The 21,112-nt window shown below is 60.9% G+C and overlaps 1 protein-coding gene and 1 long non-coding RNA gene across 9 annotated transcripts in view; one reads left to right on the top strand and one right to left on the bottom strand.

Annotated features, from left to right (window-relative positions):
- The window catches only part of NFIC (nuclear factor I C), a 63,426-nt gene that overhangs the window by 32,349 nt on the left and 9,965 nt on the right, over positions 1-21,112 (top strand). For all 8 annotated transcript variants that reach the window (XM_058728970.1, XM_058728972.1, XM_058728974.1 and 5 more), the window contains exons 3-7: positions 7,663-7,734; positions 10,969-11,043; positions 11,659-11,782; positions 12,421-12,545; positions 19,310-19,435. In XM_058728970.1, coding sequence (XP_058584953.1) covers positions 7,663-7,734; positions 10,969-11,043; positions 11,659-11,782; positions 12,421-12,545; positions 19,310-19,435 — 522 coding nt within the window. The remainder of the gene's footprint in view (positions 1-7,662; positions 7,735-10,968; positions 11,044-11,658; positions 11,783-12,420; positions 12,546-19,309; positions 19,436-21,112) is intronic.
- On the bottom strand, positions 6,768-9,723 carry LOC131511148 (uncharacterized). The gene is made up of 2 exons (XR_009261354.1): positions 8,835-9,723; positions 6,768-7,127 (listed from the first exon to the last, which is right to left on the bottom strand). It is a non-coding gene; the product is annotated as an uncharacterized LOC131511148 (long non-coding RNA).

The raw sequence follows: 21,112 nt of genomic DNA, 5'->3' as shown, positions 1-21,112 counted from the left end.
CAAAGCGGCCGCCCGTCTCGCGTTCCCGCCCGCGGCTCCTGACGCCTCGGCACGGCCTCGTAGCCAGAGGTGTTGTGCCATCTGGCAGAGCCGGGGGCCTGTCCCTCCGCGTGGCGCTCGAGAATAAAACCCAAGCCTGTCGCTGCAGCCACGTGGCCCGCGTGGCCCCGTTGCCTCCCCTTTGCTCACCGTGTTGGGTCCTCAAACATCCTGTGTTTGTTCCCGCCCCAGGGCTTTTGCACAGGCTGCGCCTTTGCCCGGCTCTCCCCGGGGCCAGCTCCTCCCCGTGGCTAAGGCCTCAGTGCCAACGACACCTCCTCAGAGGGGCCCCCGCCAGGCATCTGTGTCGAAAGTCACCCCCAGAGCCGCCCTCTGTCCCCTCACCCAGTTTAACGGCCTCGCTGGAACTTAGAGCCGTGTGGAGTTATCCCGGGCCTTTTCTGTTTGCTCACTTCCTGTCTGTCTCTCCTCCCTTGGCACCCTGCCGTCTGCCCAGTGCCTGGCAAGTAGTAGGTGGTCACTAAACACCTGTGAGATGACTGTCACCTCGGCGTGTCGATCTCCCAATTAGGGACGGCCGCAGGGTTAGCCACCGGGATGAAGGGAGTTGTCTGGTGCAAAGGGGTGGGTGTTCCTGGGCGGGAAGGGCGGGACCGGAGGCCCAGCGGCGCCTTTCTCAGGGGCTGGGGCGGACCAAATTTGGGCTCCTGGCCATGGACAGGAAAGAACACTCTGTACACTCCGTCAGTGGGATCCAGTTTACATTTCTATTGTCGCCACGATCATGTGCTTGTTTGAGCAAAAGGATACGGGAGGAGGTGACGTCCCGGCTACACATGAACGCCCCACGGACCTGAGAACGTCGAGAGAGAACTGGTCCAGGCCGAAGCAGGGAGTCACTTGAGATTCAGCTGTTGCCAGTGGCCAGACTCTCCCTTATACTAGTGTGAGTGTGGCTACCTATGCTCTGTGCGTGGTGCTAAAGAGCCTCGTGTGCCTCTCAGAGAAGGAGATCTTTGAGGAAAGGCCCGGAATGACAGGAGAGTGTTAGCCATGTAGATGCCGAAAGGACATGCAGGCAGAGGGTACCACACCACCTGTGCAAAGGTCCTGGGGCAGGATTGGGCCTGGCACGTTGGCAGAGCAGCCAGAGGCCCATGTGGCTGGAGCAGAGTGGACAATGGGCGAGAGAAGGAGGAGGGGATGGGGGGGGGGAAGGGATGGGGCGGTCTGGCAGGGCCACAGGGGGCCGCTGGAGGTGGGAGCCCCGGAGGGCGGTGGGCAGAGGAAGGACGAAGTTCATCTGGATTCTGAGTTTGGACAGACGCTGTCACCAGCACAGTATTTATCCCCTTATCAGCGATTGGCCCTTCCTCTTCCGAAGCAGCTCAGGCTCCGGCCTCACCCCCGTGAAGGAAGGCAGCAGTGGAGAGGGTTCGCTTTGCAGATGGGAAAACCGAGGCTCAGAGGGAGGACACGGGACTGGTCCAAGGTCACACGCCAGGCTGTGCCAGGCAGGGCAGGGACTCCGTGCGGCTCTGGCTTCCAGGAGACCCTCAAGGTCTGACGATCGGGGGGGCTACACCCGCCCCCTTTCTTCAAGACCCCGGTGCGTTTTAAAGGCCCCAGAAAGCCCCACAGCTGCTCGGAGACCAGCGAGGCCCGTTCTTGACCATGAGGCCCGTGCTCGGTCGGGTCTCGAACCACGAGCACGGGTCACCGGCGGCCACGTCCTGCTTCAGTTTTCACCCAGGAGACACATCCCTGGTGTCCTCGCGGGGAGAATACCGTTTGGGCAGCACGGGCTGCGGAAAACCGTGTCCGGGGGCCGGAGCGGGTGGGGGTGGGGGTGGGTTGAGTCGACCCGGTCAGGAGAAAACTCAAAACAAAAACCAAAAAACAAGCCAACAACGTTTTAAGGCTGGCATTGGATGTGGTGTGATATTCAACGAGATGTTCATGTATATATTTTTTAAGTCTATTTATTTATTTTTGAGAGGGAGAGGGGGAGGGGGGGAGAGAATCCCAAGCACGGAGCCCGACGCGGGGCTCGAACTCACGAAGAGGGATCATGCTCTGAGCCGAAATCAAGGGTCGGATGCTTAACCAACTAAGCCACCCAGGTGCCCCCCGCCCCCCACCGTTTATGCGTTTTTACGAGGAGCAGATGAACCGTCAGCCCATCAGCTTTCCTTGCTGTGTGGCCTTGGGGAACTTACTTGCGGTCTCTGGGTAACCCTGGGGATTGCTGGACGGGATCCAGGACGGCTTCAGGGTGTCAGACCAGACCGTGTCGCCCGTCAACGCACCCCGTCTCATGACACCGCGGCCCCTACCCCGGCGACCCGAGTGGGGCGTGCTCGGAAGTCTCCCCAGCCTGCGCGATAGGGTCTGGGGGCTCTGCTCCCCGAGGGGGTGCTCGTCGGCGTGGGCAGAGCAGGGAGGTGGGTACCAAGGACGTAGTCTGTCCCTAGCTGTCCCCGCACACGGATGAGTGTGCTCTTATCCCCACCGCCTACTTCTCCCATCCCCCTCCCACCTCCCCTCTGGTGACCATCCGCGGGTTCTCTGTAGTCAAGAGCCCGTTTTCTGGCTTGTCTCTCCCCCCCGCACCCGCCCCGCGCTCTGTTTATTTTGTTTCTTCAATTCCACATATGAATGAAATCCTGTGGCGTTTGTCTTTCTCCGACTGACACATTTCGCTCAGCGTTATGTTCTCGAGATCCATCCATGTTGTCCTCCTGGGGGAGTTTTGAAGATTAAATAAGTCAGTGGAGGTGAACCGTGCAGCCCGATATAGTCAAAGAAATGAGTCACTAAGCATTAACAATTGGACCGTACCGTTTCACCCAGAACCCTCATCAACCCTCCCAGGACCTCCAGTCTATGCCCCTCCTCCTCCAGGGGCGGCCACTCACATCTCCGAGCCGTGGGGCCTCCCTGGCACTCGACACGCCCCGAGTTTATCCCCTGGGTGAATCTGCTTGCTTGTTCATTGCCCGTCGCTCCCCCGTTAGGACCTGGGTGCCACGAGGGCAGGGCTTTTTTGCCCATTTTCGTCACACTGTGTCTTCCAGGCTTCTGACACCCAGGAGGTGCCCAGCAGTCAGTTCCTTTCAAAAGAAAACGGGGGGCGCCTGGGGGTCCGTCGGTGAAGCGTCTGCCTTCGGCTCAGGTCATGATCTCGCGGTCCGTGGGTTCGAGCCCCGCGTCGGGCTCTGTGCCGACAGCTCGGAGCCTGGAACCTGCTTCGGATTCTGTGTCTCCCTCTCTCTCTGCCCCTCCCCAGCTCACGCTCTGTCTCTCTCTCTTTCAAAAACAAATAAACATATTTGAAAAATTATAATTAGAAAAAAAAGAGCGAAGAGCAGAATTGTTTACCTTCTCCCTCCCCAAGCACTGGTTTTCACCCCCACTGGAAACGGATGGATCCAGAGCAGGGCCTCCCCTGACGGCACCGCAGACACTGGGGCGGGTCATTCTGTGGGTGGTGTCCTGGGTGCTGTAGGGGGTGAGCAGCATCCCCGGCCCCCTCGATGCTAGGACAGCCCCAGTCCTGACAACCACAGAGGCACCCAGACTTTGTCCTGAGGGGCAGGATCACCCCCCGTTAAGCAACTCTGTGATGGGCACATAACTTCTCTGACTTGACATCAGCTTTGGATAAGAGACTCTGAGCTGCACCTCAGTTTACCAAACTCATCAGTTGGGTAGATTGAATCAATCTACTGTGACCGCTCTTCACGCAGTACGACTCAGCAGACGAAAGCCATTGTCTTGGGGCCTGGGGCAGCTGGGGGCACTGGACATTAGCCGTCCTTTTTTTTTTTTTTTTTTTTTTTTAGCGTTTATTTATTTTTGAAGGAGAGAGAGAGAGAGACAGAGCGTGAGCGGGGGAGGGGCAGAGAGAGAGGGAGACACAGGATCCAAAGCCGGCTCCAGGCTCCGAGCCGTCAGCACGGAGCCCGACGCGGGGCTCGAACCCACAACCGCGAGATCATGACCTGAGCGGAAGTCGGACGCTTCACCGACGGAGCCACCCAGGCGCCCCTTTTTAAAAAAAAAATTTTTTTTTAATGTTTAGCCTGTCCTTTAAACATTATCCATTAGACGTCTGTTCAGACCAGAGGACATTGCATTTAAGGGCCAGCTGTCTAAGCAGATGAGAGGAGAAGGGACTCTCTGGGCCCCTTTCCTCCCGATATTTCATGGAAACATCCATCGCAGCTCAGCCCCGGGGGGCTGAGCTGGGCTCAGCTTTCTGGGATGGTGGCAGGGTTCCGCATCGTCCAATCTGGTCCCCGCCAGTCTTGTGGGCTCTTGAGTAGCGAAAGGTGACCGATGCTGGCGAAGTCCTGAAATTCTAACTTGATTTCAGTTTAGCTCACTTAACTGTAAAGTCGCATGTGGCTGGTGGGAGTTTTCAGGACCCAAGTAGCAGAGCCTTGAAAACTGTTTCAATGGAATGTTATTCAGCCTTAAAAAGTCAGGACATCCTGCCGCCTGCCACCGCGTGGACGGACCCGGAGGTCACTGTGCGCGGTGACAGGAGCCAGACACAGAAGGACACGTCCCACGTGACCCCACACACAGGGGGTCCCCAGAGGAGTCCCGTCCACAGAGACAGAGAGTAGACAGTGGGAGCCAGGGCTGGGGCAGGGGGCGGGGAGTCCGTGCTTCATGGGGACAGAGTCTCAGTTTGGGGAAATGGAAAGTTCTGGAGACAGATAGTGGGGGTGGATGCAGGGCGGCGTGAGTGTGCCTGATGCCAATGAGCCGTGCGCTTAGAAACAGTTAAACGGTGGGGCGCCTGGGTGGCTCAGTTGGTCGGGCGTCCCACCTCAGCTCAGTTCGTGATCTCGCCGTTTGTGGGTTGGAGCCCCGCGTCAGGCTCTGTTCTGTGTCTCTCTCTCTGCCCTTCCCCTGCTCATGGTCTCTCTCAAGAATAAATAAACATCAAAAAAAAAAATTTAAAAAGAAACAGTTAAATGGTAAATTTTATGCTATGTCTATTTAACCACCATCTAAAAACTAAATTAAAAAAGATTTAATGAGATAGCACGGCATTACAGCATCAGTGTTTAGAAACTACGCTTATTTAATTAAAAAAAAAAAAAAAAAAAACCTCCCCGGACTATAGAAAGGGAAGGGTAAACCCCTTGACCCCAGTGAAGGGATCTCCATCGTACTCGGGGGTGAGACACTGGGGAGTCTCCCCCAAGATCGGAACCAAGAAGGGCCACTGGCTCTCGCCACTTCCGTTCGGTATTGTGCTGGAAGTCCTTGCCTGTGCAATAAGGCAAGAAAAAGGAAATCAGAGGCCTACAGATCAGATGACCCAAGGGTCTTACAAAGAAAATCCCGAGCGATCTACAAAAACACAAACATCTCCTAGAACTACTGAGTGAGCTCAGCGGGGCCGCGGGATACAAGACCGATAGGCGACGGCCAGCCGCGGTTCTCAGTGCCCACAGCGGACAATTAACCGCCACGCAGAACACGGTGTCGTTCACAGCCGCTCCCAAGCCCACTGTTTCTTTGCCCGTCGGTACCCACCGGTGCTTTCACACGCATTCGCTGACTTGGCGGCCGGCAAAGCCCGGAGGTGGGTTCTGCCATCTTTCTGCTCCCGGGAAACCGCGTGGCTCCGGGAGGTGGTCTGGCCGGCCCCAGGTCACAGAGCGACCTTGGCTAAGAGCCAGCTGTGGCCGAGCGCCCTCGCTCTCCCCGGATGCAAAGTATCAACACCCTAGACGGAAACGGGGGGGGGGGGGGGACGCAGCATGGAGAGTGATAACGCCTCCCTCCGGCTGGCAACATGCTTTCTGTGTGCCCCCTCTCCCCCCCTCCCCCCTCCCCCCCGGTCTGGGGCTCTTTCTTGTATTCGCGATCGCCTTTTCTGTCAGGGGACGGCCTCTGAGAGAGACATGTGGCTGTGCCCACTTCACGGATGAGGAGAATGAGGCCCACAGCCCTGCGGCCCTGACCGGGCATCGCCTGAGAGCCCGCCGCGCCCTGCTGCCTGCCGAGGCCGTGTGGGCACCGGATCCGGAAGAGGGTCCTGTGCCCGAGGCCGGCTGCCCGGGCTGGGCTCTTCCCAACGCGGCGGCCACCGTGCCCAGCCGCGTGGCCGTCCAAGCGGAATTGGCCGGAGCCAAGGGGCCGCTGGCAGCCCGGCCCGGGAGCGGCCACAGGGCGCGGGGCCGAGCCGGGCACGCTCGCCTCGGCTGCTGCCCAGCCCTGCCCAGCCCAGTGGGTCACGACTGGGGCTGCCCCCGTCCGCTCCTGTGGCAGGTCGGGAAACTGAGGCACGGGTCCTCGGCCCGGTGGCGTCCAGGGCACCCTCGATCTTGGCGGGCAGGAGGTGCTCGACACACAGGGTGTGCCAAGCCACGAGGCGCACGGGGAGGGCTCCGCGGCCGTCTGGGGAGGCGTCCGCACGGTCACCCCCACGGGATCCCGAGGGAGTGGAGGGCGCGTCGCCTCAGAGGCTCCCGGCGCTGGGATGGGAACTCAGGCGTCCGATCCCGGAAGCCAGGCGGTTAACACACGGCCGTGGGTCGCAGGTCTGGACGCACGTGCCCACTCATGCAGAAAGTCACCCTGGTGACCGGAGGGGCACAAGTGCCGTGGGTGGGCAGTTGCTCACTGTTTCAACTTCAGGCTTCCTTGCCTATAAAATGGGCACAATCACAACGCCAGACGTGTGGCTCTCTTACGGATTGAAGGAGACCTCGAAAATGAGGTGAAGCCCACATTTACGGCCATTTTAGGGATTTAAAATATTCTTTTAAGTTTATTTATTTTGAGAGAGAGAGAGAGAGGGAGGGAAACAGAGAATCCCAAGCGGGCTCCACGCCGTCCACGCTGAACCGGATCCGGGGCTCGAACTCGATTTGGGTGTGCCCTACGGGGCTCCCGACCCGTCCGTCCGTCCGTATTACCTCTTTACCACCTCTCGGTGACGCCCACACCCATTTGAAAGAGAGAAGTGAGGCTCAGAACAGTTAAGCAACTTGCCTGAGGGCACACGGCGGTCATGCCTGGCTTTGGAACGTGGCAGGTGGAAGGGGCTGATTCTCCTTCTTTGGCGTCTGGCCGTGACTCCCACCACCTTGGGGTTTGACCTCAGAGACAGACAGGCGGGGCCGGGGGTTCCGTCAGGCTGGGCTCTTGGGTGTCCCCCCGCTCCCGCCGCCCCCGCCCCGGTCCCAGGTGGACGCCGTGGGGGCTGCAGAGGGGTTGGCGCGCCTCGCCCTCCATCCAGGCTGCCGGAGCTGATAATGCTGAGCTCAGCGTCTGTCTGTTTCGCCGTCTGCCAAGGAGCCTGATTATTTTTAGATAAGATGGAGGGCGGGCGCCAGGGTGGGAGGGAGCCCCCAAGCCAGGCGGGTGGGTAGCCGCATGGCGGCTGCAGGGGGACGCCCCTCTGCCCTCTCCTGGGGGCCCCGAGTGACAACCCAAGACCAAGGGCTGGGGCCCCGGGACTTCAAGGGCCGAGGCCGAGGGGAGGGGGCCAAGCGGAGACCCCCGGGCCCGGGGAAGCTCGGGACCGCTTCTCCACGGCGCTGCCCAGCCTGGCCCCGGCACGGAGGCCTCCTCTCCCCCCGGGGTGGGGTCCCCTGCAATGTCACCGCACCGTCCCCCTCCTTCTCTTTGCAGACGCGGAGCAGAGCGGTAGTCCCCGGGCAGGGATGGGCTCCGACCAGGAGGACAGCAAGCCCATCACGCTGGGTGAGTTTGGGGATGGCGAGGGCCGGGGCGCACGGCCCCATCGTGCTCTGCGTGGCCCCGCGTCGGCACCTCACAGCCATGCGATAGGCAGGTACTGGTATTGTTCCATTTTGTAGATGAGAAAACCGAGGCACGGAGAGGTCAAGAGGCCTTCCCAGGGGCAAGCAGGGAGTTGGGTTGGAAGCCACGACTCCGAGCTCCCGCCCTCTGGGCCCTGGGGGCCCTGCTTCTGCCCTGGTCTGCTCCCATAATCGCCCTCCTGGACCAGAGCAGTCACCTCTACCCTGGTCCCCTGGCTTCTGTCCTCACTTCCCTGTCTGTCCTAAGGTGGCCAGAGAGCCCCCCATGAGCTCTGAGTCAGGTCCTGCCCTCCTCTGCTCACAGTCCTCTAGGGGCCCCACCTCCCTTGGGGCAGAAGTCCTCCCCTGACCCCCAAGGCCCTGCAGGACCTGTCCCTGTGCCCTGCCTGCCCTCCCTTCCTCCCTCTCTTCCCCTCGGTCTCTCTGCTCCAGCCACATGGGCCTCCTAGCTGTTCCTCCAACAGTCCCGGCCCAGTTCCTGCTTCAGGGCCTTTGCATGTGCTTTGCCTTCTATCTGGACAGCTCGTTGCTCTCTCTCTCTAGATCACCCAGGTCTTAGCTCACATACTCCCCCTCTCAGACAGATTTGCCGACCTCAGACAGTCTTAGCCACTCTCAATGACCACTTTCTGTTTTATTTCCTTCTGAGGAAGTTAGTGATCGCCTATGTATTTGCTTAGTTGCTTGTTTGCTTCTCTCTCCTAATGCAACCTCACCTGCTTGAGGGGCAGAGGCTTTTGTCTGTCCTGATCACTACTGTGTCCTCAGCGCCTAGAATAGGACCCTGGTACACAACAGGTGCTCAATAAATATTTGCAGAAAGAAAAAAAAGGAGAGAGGGAGGGGTGAAGCAGAGACAAAAAGAGAAACTAGAGAGATGGTACACAGGGGTGGAGGAGGAGAGATGACAGGAAGGAAGGATGGAAGAAAAAGCAAGTGGGTGAGGACGTCCCCGTTGGAAAGGCCGGCACAGGGGGGCCGGATGGTTCCAGGAGCGTCACAGGCCCCCGTGCCGCTCACCACGGGCCGGCTGTGACCCTGAGTCCTCCTTGGCCTCCTGTGATCCTCAGGCGCCTGCCTCCAAGCCAGATGTTCAAGGCAGGCGGGGGCAGCGACGTTTGGCCTGGTCCCATGGGGAGCTCCAGCGTCTGGCAGAGGAAAGCACTTCCTCCCACCCGCCAGGGAGTCCCCTGGAGATGGAGCTGGGCGAGTGCTGCACAAACAGGAAACCCCGGTGGGGGGGAAGGCGGAGGGGCGTGCTGACACCAGCTGGCCAGCTGGGTGGCAGGAAACGGCCGAGGCCACTTCCCCTGGACGCTGGGGGCGGGGGCATCACCCTCTCCTCCCGGGGATGTGGTGGCCCTGAGCCCCCCAGCACGGGGCTGGGCACATAGTAATTGCTCAATAAATGGTGTGCACAAAGCTGGTAACCGGGGAGACTGGAGTTTCCGGACTGGCCAGGACTTGGGTCTCTCACAGCTGGGGAACCGGGCACCCAGGTCGGCTCCCTGTGGCCCATGCTGCCCCCTGGGGGCCTGGAGAAGAACCGCTCTCGCCACCCCCAAGGCCTAGAGCCCCCCACCTGCTGGTCCCTTCTCCACTCTGACCACCTTCCCTGGCTTCTTTCCCTCCTGTTGCCTCCAACCCCAGGGCCTTTGCACGGGCCACTGCTGGCAATATCGTGACCCTCAGGGAGGCGGCCAGACCTCCTGTTTAAGACCATCCTGATCACGGCAGCCGACGCTGGCCTGCGTGGCCGTTACCCTGCACCAGGCGCTGTCCTTGCCACTTCCCAAACTTTAATGTCTGTAGGCCCCTCGGTCCTCTTTCAGGCAGGCTCCCCAACCCTGCCTGCCGACCACCGCCTGACGCGTGGTGCCTTTGCCTTAATGATCTAAAAAAAAAAAAAAAAAAAAAAAAAAAAAGCCCAAAACCGTGTTGTGGTTAAATTCACATGACAGAACACAACACTTTTGTTGCCCCGAAAAGAAGCCCTGTCCCCACCCCTCCTCCCCCTCCCCAGTCCTCGGCCCCCATGAACCCCCCTTCCTGTCCGCAGAGGAGCCCGTTCCGGACGTTTCACACCCACGGACTCACGCCCCGCGTGGCCTTGTGTCCGGTTCCCTCCCTGAGCGTCGTGTGTCCGGGGTCCATCCGCGGGGCGGCGGGGGTGGGCACCTCGCTCCCGCTCGTGGCCGAGGGACGCGCGCGTGCGAGGGGGGACCACGTTGTGTTAGCCGTTCACCTGTCGATGGGCCCTTTCCAGGTGGGGCTGTTGTGAATCGCACCACAATGCGCGTTCGGGTAGAAGTCATTTTGACTTACTGATGCTGTGTGACGTCCGCTGCCCACACCGGGCTGGGAGTCCCCACAAGGGACTTGTGTCTAGGCCACTTGTGTCTGCCTAGTTCCCACAGTGTCCCCGGGGCCCAGCTCAGAACAGGACACGGGATGCACTCGTAAACGCTCGTTCGGTAGACGGGTTCTGCCCGCGAAGGCCTCCGGGGATAGGGGGGGTGGTGCGAGAGGCTGGCTCCCAGCTGTCCAAGGTCAGCCAGGAGGAGCCACACCTGTTTCCAAATCCATTAAATGGGTCCCAACCACTGCACACCGGAGAGGAGGGTCCCTCTTCCTTTGACATTAGGCAGGCGTGGTTCTGGGGACATGGGGGACTTTAACTGCTGCGGGTGGACCTTCCATTCAGCCCGTGATTCTGAGCCCCTGCTGTGTGCCAGGCTCTGGGCCAGGCACTGGGGACACCGCGGGACCTGGGCACACAGACCTCCCCGTCAGGACAGAGCTCCCAGTCTGGAGGGGGCGGGATAAGGGGCTGCAGAACCGTGTGACACGAGGAGAGCAAGCCAGCCCCTTGCGGCCAGTTGATTCATATCAGCCACCCCGATGGCAGGGTGTGTGGCCCCCACTTTGGAGATTAGGGAGCACGGAGGCTCACGGACAGGAAGGGACTTGCCCAAGAGCATACGCGAAGCAGCAGCCGAGCTGAGATTCGAACGCAGGTCCGGCCTCTGCCTCCGTCTTGCCACAGGGCTGCAGGGGGTGGACAGGGTGACCACTCCAGCGCCCGGAGTCTGGGTAGCCCAGGGTGTCGAGGAAGGAAACAGACCCAGTGAGTCCCATTTTCTCCCTGTTCCAGACACGACCGACTTCCAGGAGAGCTTTGTCACCTCCGGCGTGTTCAGCGTCACCGAGCTCATCCAGGTGTCCCGGAGTGAGTGTCCCCGCCCACCCTGTGCTGGGATCTGGAGAGGGGAGGGGCGCGGGAGAGGGAGAGGGGGCTCTGGGATGGGGACTCTGAGAAAGAGTCTCAGGGAAAGGGACGCTGCCCATCACCCTGCCCTACTCCCCTCTGTCACCGAGCTAAGGTTCCTAGGAAGGGCAGTAGGTAGGGGCCCACACGCCCCACCCGCTGTGCCTCCTGTTCCCTTACCTTCCTAATGTACCTGCTGGGGACCCACCCACTCCCCAGACACCCCCACCTGAATTCCAGTGCAGGGAGTTCTGGGCACTGTCCTGCCTTAACCCTGACCATCATCCTCCCTGTCCAGATCAGCAGAGCCTGGCCTCAGGGAGCGCTGGGAAGCTCGGCCTCCCGCTCTGGCTATGCCTCTGCCTCACAGTGTGAGCTTGGCCTCTCTTGCTGGCTTTGGTCTCCTGACCCATAGAATGAGGACACTTTCAGCCACGTTAGGAACCAGGCCAGTCAGGGGACAGGGTTCCTTTTGGGGCTGGCCAGTCCCCCGGTGGCTCTCCCCACCCCTCCGGGGCAAACTGCAGCCCTGGAGCTTGCACCCTCTCTCACTCTGCCCCCTCTCGCCCTCCGCAGCACCCGTGGTGACTGGAACAGGACCCAACTTCTCCCTGGGGGAGCTGCAGGGGCACCTGGCATACGACCTGAATCCAGCCAGCACAGGCATGAGGAGAACGCTACCGAGCACTTCCTCCAGCGGGTACGTGCCCCGGTCCCTGCCTCTGGGCATTCAGCCACCCCTCGCCCACCTCCACCTGGCCCCGGCTGGCTGACTCCTCTCCCTGGAATGCCTGTTTTCAGGGTTCACATGGTAAACTCCTACGTGTCCCTCAAAACCCAGCCCCAAGTGCTCCTTTCCCCAGCCCTGATACCCCACCCAGGGCTCCCACAGCCTTGAGTCCTATCAGCCCACCCCCTGAGACTCCACGAGAATAGACACTGGTTCTTGCGGAGATACGCTGGGTAACCTTGAGCCGGTCACCGTGCTTGCGTGGATTTCCGCCATCTGTAAAATGGGATCATAGTCCTACCGGGTTGTTCTGAGGTTTACGGTAGGCCGAGTGTTTATCCAGGGTTTTAGTGCGCAGCCTGCCAGCCGACCGTCTGCGCTCGGCCGAGTGCCTCACTGCCTCTGGCCCCGGGCGTCCCATCCGAGCGATGGGCAGGTTGAGACAGGTGCTCCCAGAACCGGCTGAAAGTCCGCGGGAACCTCGACGTCTCGCGATAGCACCCTCCCCGCCCTGCCCCCTACGGACCGGAAGTCAGCCCACACTGCCCCCTCCACACCCTCGCGTCGCCGTGGTAACCGGCCTGCGCTCTGTTTCCCTCGCCCTTCAGGAGCAAGCGGCACAAGTCGGGCTCGATGGAGGAAGACGTGGACACGAGCCCCGGCGGCGATTACTACACCTCGCCCAGCTCTCCCACGAGTAGCAGCCGCAACTGGACGGAGGACATGGAAGGAGGTGGGGCTGGCAGTGGGGGCGGAGCGGGCCTCGGGGGCCGGGGTTACCGCGGCGGGGACTACATATTCCGGCAGGCACTGCGCCGGGAAGCCCTGGGCCTGGGGCCGCGGGGCCTCCTGGGAATTGTAGTCGCGCGGGTCGCTCGCCGCTGGGAAGTCCGGACTCGCGTTCCCGGAGCTTCTGGGTTCCGTCGGGGCCTCGAGAGGGCGGAGACTGTCCCTCCCGCGGCTTTCCTGCCCTCTGCCCGGTGCAGCCTCGTCTCCGTGGGGCTCCCGACCTGCGGCGTGGACTCGGTGGCGCTTCCGATCGCCAGCGCGCTTCTTCCCGGGGTCCGCCCCACGCTCTCATCTGGAGGGTCCCCGCTGGTGGGTCCCGAGCTGTAGCATGTGCCCCGTCGCAGGGGTCCTGCTGATCTTCCGAGATTCCCGTCTCCACGGGCTCGGCCTCCGCGCGGTCCCAGGTCTCTCGGAGCCCCGCTGCTTTTCTCTGAACCTCCTTTTCGGGGAGAGGCTGGCCTCTCACTCGTCTGCCTTTTTAGGGCCCTCCCCAGAACGGGTCCTGTTCTGCAAGGGGCGGCATTGCCACAGGCTCCCCAGCGGCCTCCCCCGAAGATCTCCGTTCCTTGGTGTCCTCGTGTCCACCGCGGTTCTCCTCCGGAGAACCCGAGTTTCTGCTCTCCCGCGGGCTGGCCTCGGGGCTGCTCGGGGGCACTATGCTCAGGGGGGCCCACAAGCTTGCCTTGCCCTGGGCTGGGTGTCCCTGGAAATGCAAAGGTCCCCAGCGGAGTCTGTGTCCCAGAACTTAGAAACGCCCCTCAGTCCAGACCCTTACCCCTTAAAAAGGGGTCACCCCGCGGATTACCCAATGGTTGCCAGCGTGGACTCGGGCCCACCGGCCAGTACAGCCTCTGGTGACCGCACTGCTCTGAGCCTCCGGTTCGTCATCTGTAGAATGGGGTTAATATCTGCACCGCCCTCTAAGGTTGTGGGGATTAAGTGAGTTAATACGTGCGGTGTCCCTAAAACGGGCCTGGCGCATAGTACACACCCAGTAAACCTGAGGATTTGTTTGCTTGCCCCCTGCTTTTTGGTCCCTACTCCCTGTTCCCGAAGGGCCAGCTTTCTTATAAAGGTCTGTCTACACGAAGACCATACCTACAGGATTCCTGGAAAGCATTACAGTTAAGAGGGCAGGTTCAAGTGTCAGAGAGACCTGGGTTTGAAAGCCAGGTCTGCCATTGGCTCGCTGTGTGTGCTGTGTAACTTTGGGCAGGTGACTTGACTTCTCTGAACCTCAGTTTTCTTTTTTTTTTTTTCAACGTTTTTTTTTTTAATTTATTTTTGGGACAGAGAGAGACAGAGCACGAACGGGGGAGGGGCAGAGAGAGAGGGAGACACAGAATCCGAAACAGGCTCCAGGCTCCGAGCCGTCAGCCCAGAGCCTGAAGCGGGGCTCGAACTCACGGACCGCGAGATCGTGACCTGGCTGAAGTCGGACGCTTAACCGACTGCGCCACCCAGGCACCCCTGAACCTCAGTTTTCTTATCTTCAACATGGGATTGATGAGCTAACTCTTCTTTCCTGGAGCTGGGAGGAGGGAATGGTGGGAGGCACATAAAGCAGCCACCTGGCACACGGTGAGTGCCCAGGACACAAGAGAGTTCGTTGTTCGTGTCTTTATAAAATCCCCATGTCTGTGAATGAGTCTCTATCATGTCTGGTTGTGACATTTGAGCCCCAGTGGCCCTCCCTCTTCCATTGTGTTGGCTCCCAGGGCAGGTACCTAACCTTGGGAGGATGTGTCTCCCTAGGAGGCTCTAATTTGTGGGTCAAAGTGTCTCCATGGTTCTCTCTCCCTGTGGGTTCCCCACTTCTGACAGGTTTGCCTGTGTAAAGATCCTGTATTTAATAAGCTTTTAAGTTTGATTGTGAGAAACAGAAACCCCAAAAGGACAGGGCATTTCTCTCCAAAGTAAATGTCCAGCCATCAGCAACCCTGAGACTTAGGCTCCCGCCTTTAGCTCCAGTGAATGTGGAACATTTTTTTGAATATTTTTTTAAACTTTATTGTTTATTTTTGAGAGAGAGAGAGAGAGAGAGAGAGAGAGAGGGAGACAACGCTCGATTGGGGGAAGGGCGGAGGGAAAGGGGGAGACACAGAATCTGAAGCAGGCTCCAGGCTCTGAACTGTCAGCACAGAGCCCAATGCGGGGCTGGAACTCACCAACCGTGAGATCGTGACCTGAGCTGAAGTCGGACGCTCAGCCGACTGAGCCACCCAAGTGCCCCGAATGTGGAGCATTTTTAAATGTTTATTTATTTATTTATTTATTTTTGAGAGAGAAAGAGAGAGAGCATGAGCAGGGGCAGAGAGGGGGAGAGAGAGAGAGGGAGAATCCCAAGCAGGCTCCACGTTGTCAGCACTGAGTACGACGCAGGGCTCAAACTCATGAACTGTGAAATCATGACCTGAGACGAAATCAAGAGTCTATCGCTTAACCAACTGAGCCACCCAGGTGCCCCCAAGTGAATATGGTTTTCATTCCCACCTTATGGTCCAAGACAACTGCTGGAGCTCCAGCCCTCATGTCTGCTGTCCAGCCAGCAGGAAAGAAGGGTCAAGTCTGAGCATATCCTTTCCCTTTAAAAATGATTCTCGGAGGCTGCGCTTACCTCTTCTGCTGACCTCTGGGCCCCTGAGTTGCTCCTAGGGCCACACCCTGCCGCAGGGGCTTCTGGGAAATGTAGTCTTATTTTCGGCAAGTACGTGCCCCTCTCAAAGTTAAGGGTTCTGCCACTAAGGAAGAGGGGTAGGGCAGATATTGGGAGACTGTTAACTTCTGCCCTGCCTTTAATGATTGGGAACCCCAAAGCGCTTCTCGTTAACTCTGTGATCGGCGGGACCGGCCACATATAAAGCGCGTACTATTTAGAGGTGGAGGGCAGCTTCTGCGATGTGGCCACAGCAGCCCGGAGAGGAAAAATTATAGCCTTAAGTCTATGGATTAGAAAAACAGAAAGGATGGAAGCCAAAAACAAAAACAAAAACCTAGCTTTCAATGCAGGAAGCTCGAAAAGAGAAAATCAATCAATCAATCAATCAATCAAAAGGAAGGAAATGTTCGAGAGAGTCACTGGAGCCTGGTGTGAACTTCCTGCCCTGAGCATGAAGCGGCAGCAGTGGGGGTGGACGAGGAGGCAACTGACACCCCCTTCTGGTGTGCCCCACGGAGTCACAGAGCTGAATCTGTCCCTTGTGGTCTCCATTCGTTGCTTCAGGCGGTGGCAGACTGGCTCCCTCCTGTGGGGCCCTCAGTGTAACCCGCAGCTGTATGCGGGTCTGCACCCTGCAGGTGCGCCCAGCCCGGTGGGGAAGATGGACTCATCTCTCCCCCTCCTCCCTCCTCTTCCTTTCCCTCCTCCTCCCCTCCCCCTTCTGCTCCTCCCGGCCCCCTTCTCTTCCTTTCCTCCCTCCTCTTCCTCTGCCGCCTCCTCCTCCCCTTCCCATGTCCTCTTCCCCCTCCCCCACAGTCTCCTCCTCTTGGCTTCCTCCAGCTTCCTGTCTAGACAGCCCCCAATTAGCTGCTCATTAAGGGGGTTAAGCTGATTAGAGCACCCCCTCCCTTCCTCTCCTCCCCGCCGCAAGGGCAGTGTTCCGCTAACACCCGCCTCCCCCCGGCGTCTGTGCTCCCTTACCTGGGGCGGGGCGGAGGTCTGGGGGATCTGTCGGCCCCGCCTCCCAGGCCTCGCGCCAGACTGAGGCCTTTGCCCTCTCTGTGCCCAGGTTGGGAGTGCCTTTTCTCCTCCTGGCCACCTCCTCCCGAGGCCTCCCCTGGTTACCCACCCAAGCAGGCCAGAAAGGGCCCCCTCTGCTCAGCTCCCGGGAGTGCTTTGTTCCTGCTGCTTCTGTGGCCCTCCTGCAGGGGGCGGAAGCACCCAGCCACGCAGGTACCAGCTCCTTCTCTCTCCCCTGTCACGTGGGGGGCTCCCCCCACCTCTTAGAACCCGGAGGGCAGGAGGGGCGCAGAGCGAGGCCTGTGGAGTTGCGGTGGGTGTTGGATTGGAATCCTCTCCCCCGCTCCTTGCCTCTGTGGCCTTGGGCAAGCGACCTCCCGTCCGGCGTCAGTCTCCACATCTGTGAAACGGGGGTGACAACTGTAACCCCCGCACGGGGCGGGTGTGAGCGTGACACGAGGGCAGGCTCCGATGTGCGCTGCCCCCAGGGGACAGGACAGCTGGGGGGAGGGCGCACACACCACAGCGGGCCCGCCCGTGGCCTGGGGCCGTGGAGACCCGGGCCCGGACAGCATGTGCAGTCACCATGCGCACGGGGGAGGGGTGCGGCTGGGCGAGCACGCGGGCGCATGCGCAGATGGGGCCGCTCGTGGGGTAGGGTCCGTGCTCCCCGGGCAGGCGCGCGCGAGGGACCGAAGGGAGGACACTAGGCAGAGGGTGGAGGCGTGGGTGTGCTTGGATGGGGACAGACGCGGTGCCGGGATGGGGACACAGAGGGGTGGGGGGTGGGGCAGAAAGCGGCTCGCACCCGGGGCCGGAGGGCGTATCGGCCTCGTCTTAACCAGACCGCGTGACGGCCTGTCTGTTGAGCCGGGAGGGATGCCCAGACGCGGGGAAGCACACTCAGGGCCTCTAGGGGCCTGCCCCGGAGCGCGAAGGGCTGTTCTTTCCTGCAGGGCCCCGGGCCAGGCTCCCCCACTCCCTCCCGCCTGCCCCGGTTCCCCCAGGCCCCATCTCAGGAAGCTCTAGAAGGGCCTGCGGAGATGCGGCTGGGGGCAGGGTCCAGCCAGGCTATTTGCATCCAGGACAGGCTGTTCTAGGAAATCCTCCTAAGTGAGCCTCCGCCGGCCCTAACCTCATTCCCACCAGGCCCCGTGCCAGCAGGGAGCTGTCGCCCCTGCCGCACGCACCCACATACGCACACGTGTGCGCGCGCACGTGCACGCGCACGCCGCCTGCAGGGCTGACACACACCCCCCCCCCCCCAGCCCTGCCGGCCATCCTGGGTCCCGCCGGCTCCCGTCCCCTGGGACGGCCTGGGCTCCCGGCTCCAGAGGCGACACTTGGCTGCCAGGCCTCTTGGGCCTGCTGACCCAGGGCCCCGGACACACTCACTCCCAGCACCGTGTGTGTTTGGGGCTATGAGGGCAGCAGGGTTTGTGACACAAAAGCAGCTGACTTCCGCGGTGGCCCTGGGGCAGCTGGTTCCCACATCTGTATCACCACCAGCAGGACCCAGCATTGAGGCCGAGGGAACACGGTTGGGGACAAGGCTGGGGGTGGGGGGCCAGGACACGGGCGGCAGGAGACCCCCACACCCGCGACAGCAAGCCTCAGAGGCGGGCCGTGACTCTCACCAGGGTGACTCTGCCGGGGGACGGCAGCGGCTGTCACATCGGGGGGCCCCTGGCATGGGGGGGGGGTGCAGGCGAGGACGCTGCTTGGCCTGCGGTGCCCGGGGCACCTCCACAGGGAGTGACCCTCCCCGATGTCAGCGGTGCTGGGTGGGAGGGAGAGCACACCCCTCACCATGTGCGGGTCCACTGTGGGCCTCGGTGGGTGCGTTTCAGTCTAAAACTTTTTTCTCCTGCAGTTTATTTATATATTTGTTTGTTTATTTGTGAGAGCGCCCGTGCATGAGCGGGGGAAGGGCAGGGAGAGAGAGAGAGAGAGAGAGAGAGAGAGAGAGAGAGAGAGAGAGAATCCCAAGCAGGCCCCCCGCTTGGCACAGAGCCCAGTGTGGGGCTCGATCCCGCGACCCTGAGATCGTGACCTGAGCTGAAATCAAGAGTCAGACGCTCAACCGACTGAGCCCCCCGGGTGCCCCTAAAATACGTTCTGAAGTGATTTCTAAACATGCCCATCGGCAGGCCCCACTGCACCGAGATTCTGGTCGCCCTGGGGGAGCCGGGCCCGGGACTCTGCCCCGATTCCTCCCCGGCTCTCCCGTCTGGAGGCTGGCAGGGACGGGGCGCGGGGAGGAGGGGCGGGGGCTCCCCTGAGTCTTGAGGGCCAGCACGTGCCCCTCACCGGGATGGCCTGTCCCCTTCACGACAACAGGGACTCCTGTGCCGCGGTCTCTGTGGAGTCCTTGCGCACCCTTGGCACACCATTCATTCGTTCATTCATTCATTCATTCATTCATGGAGGAAGGTGCCAGGGGTTGAGCCGGAGGCCGGTAGGGTCCCTGAGGGCCGGAGCCGCCCCGGGCAGCCGGCGGCCCAGGTGAGGCCCGTCCACACAGGAAACTCCCAACGGGTCAGTGAGCCAGACTCTGGTCTAACGGCTACAGGGATTCTATCCCATTTTAGATCTATCCCTCGATGGCCCCGCGAGGAAGGTTCTGTTCCCTTACCCCGGCGAGGAGGAGTCTGCGGGCGCAGGGCCACTCTGGGCCTCGTCGGCGTCCTCCCGGCTCACCCCTGCCTACTGGGGCTTTAGGACGGCCCCTCGTCTCTGCCTACCCTGCAGGGTACGGGGTGCCTCCGGAGGGTGGGGCAGCCTGAGCCGTCTCTGTCTCTGGAGGGAGAGAAGGCAGGGGCCAGGCCGTGACGTCAGGGCCCTCTGCTGGCACCAGGCTCCTCGTCCCGTGGGCCATGTGACCCCGGGCAGCCCCTCTCTGCTCTGAGCCTCGGTTTGCCCCCCTGGATGATGGGCTCCCAGCCCCTCGCCCACGGGTGCTGGCAGGAGGGGGGGGCAGGGGCTCTGACTGCCTGCAGGCCTGTGACCCTCTGGCTCCTCCCACACAGGCATCTCGTCCCCGGTGAAGAAAACAGAGATGGACAAGTCACCTTTCCACAGCCCGTCTCCCCAGGACTCCCCCCGCCTCTCCAGCTTCACCCAGCACCACCGGCCTGTCATTGCCGTGCACAGCGGTGAGCACGTGGGCCCCAGGCAGGGAGGGGCGGCTGGGCCCTCTGATCAGGCACCCCCCCGCCCCGCCTTGGGCCGGGGAAGTCCCTCTGGCCATCTGACCGTGAGTCCCGGTGCCATAGCCTCCCGGCTGGGCCACAGCACCCAGAGGTGTCCTGGTGCGGAGCGCCTGGCCCTGATTCAGGCTCTGAGGCCTCAGTTTCCCCCTCTGTACAGGAAGGAGGTACAGTCTGGGCTTGCCCGTCTCCCCGCTCCCCTTAGCTCACACTCCACCCCCACGGGGTTGGGTGGTCACAGAAGGAGGCAGACACTCCTGACGCATGGCTGGACACACACAAGGACACACAGCCCATACAGGGGTGCTCCTGGCCACAGGGACAGGAGGCCTCACGTGCGACAGAGGGAGACCGACTTGAGCAACCACAGGGCACGAGCCGAGCTGGTTACGGTGCACCTGGCTCTCCTTTGCTCGTCCGTCCACAGGGGCTCATAAACGTCCCCCTCCCAGGGCTGTCTTTTGGGCCGAATGGGCTAATTGCGGTAAGGGCTCGCGCATTGCCTGTCACCCCGTTGTCCTGATGGTGACGATTTCGCTGCACACAAGGGCAGGCACACACACAGGGAGGCGGGCGAGAATCAGAACAGTGCAGTGGTTCGGATCAGGAGTCGGCAGACCAGGCCCGCGGCTGTCTGTTGTTGTAAATAAAGTTTTATTGGTGCACGGCCCTGGCTGTGCATTTGCCTGTGGCAGCTTTCAGACTTCAGCGACAGAGGCAGGTAGCCGCCAGAGACCGTGGGGCCTGAAAAGCCAAGAGGACGTACTCTTTGGCCAGGAGCTAGAGAGAGGAAGGGGGCGTGAGCTACCTTGGGGGTGACGGGAACGTTCCAGAATTACAAAGCGAATATACTAGAAGTCACCGGATCGTTTAAAAAGAGAAAGCCAGCAAATAACACACGGGCTCGCCACTCAGCCACGCACAGGAGCGGGGCGCCCCCACCCACTGCCCCGCGGACGGACCCCGACACACAATGCTCAGGGAGGGACCCAGACACGAGAGGCCCCAGAGTATCTGAAACCCATTTCTGTGAAACATCCAGAACAGGCTCATCCCCGCACAGGAAGGGGGCTCGTGGGGGGAGGGGAGTGCGATGGCTGAGGGGGACGGAGTTGCTTCTCGGGATGATGAAAATGTCCCACGAGCCATCGTAGCAGTGGTTCCACGGTCCCCAATCGTGCCAAAGCCCAGTGAAGTGAATACTGGGAAAGGGTGAACTTTATCTCCAAATTATATTTCCACGGTAAAAACAATAGTGACCACCGGCCCCTTGCGGAAAGAGCCAGCCGACCCCTGCGTCAGGGTGTGGGCCGTGGAGCCGGACCCTTCCCCGGGTCTGCTGCCTGCTTGCTGTGTGGTCTCTGCGGGGGGCGGGCGGAAGGGACGTCACCTCTGACAGCCACCACGTCGTCCGGTTCAATAACAAAACCGGACAAAACCGGGGCGGCAACAGAACGCCGTGAGCTTGTGGTAGAACGTCATGGAATTTGGGCGTGTAAGAGACGACAGGGCCTGGCCGGCGGCGGGGCTCGCTGGGTCCTGCTCTGTTCTTATGGGAGGCACCGGGGCGCAGGGGACACCCGCACCCCCAGACGCAGCCTCCAGTGAGCGTCCCGTCCTGGT

This window comes from Neofelis nebulosa, chromosome 4 (genome assembly GCF_028018385.1).
Source record: "Neofelis nebulosa isolate mNeoNeb1 chromosome 4, mNeoNeb1.pri, whole genome shotgun sequence".
In the NCBI taxonomy this organism is placed as follows: Eukaryota; Metazoa; Chordata; class Mammalia; order Carnivora; family Felidae; genus Neofelis; species Neofelis nebulosa.
This window is presented reverse-complemented; position numbering and strand designations above follow the sequence as displayed.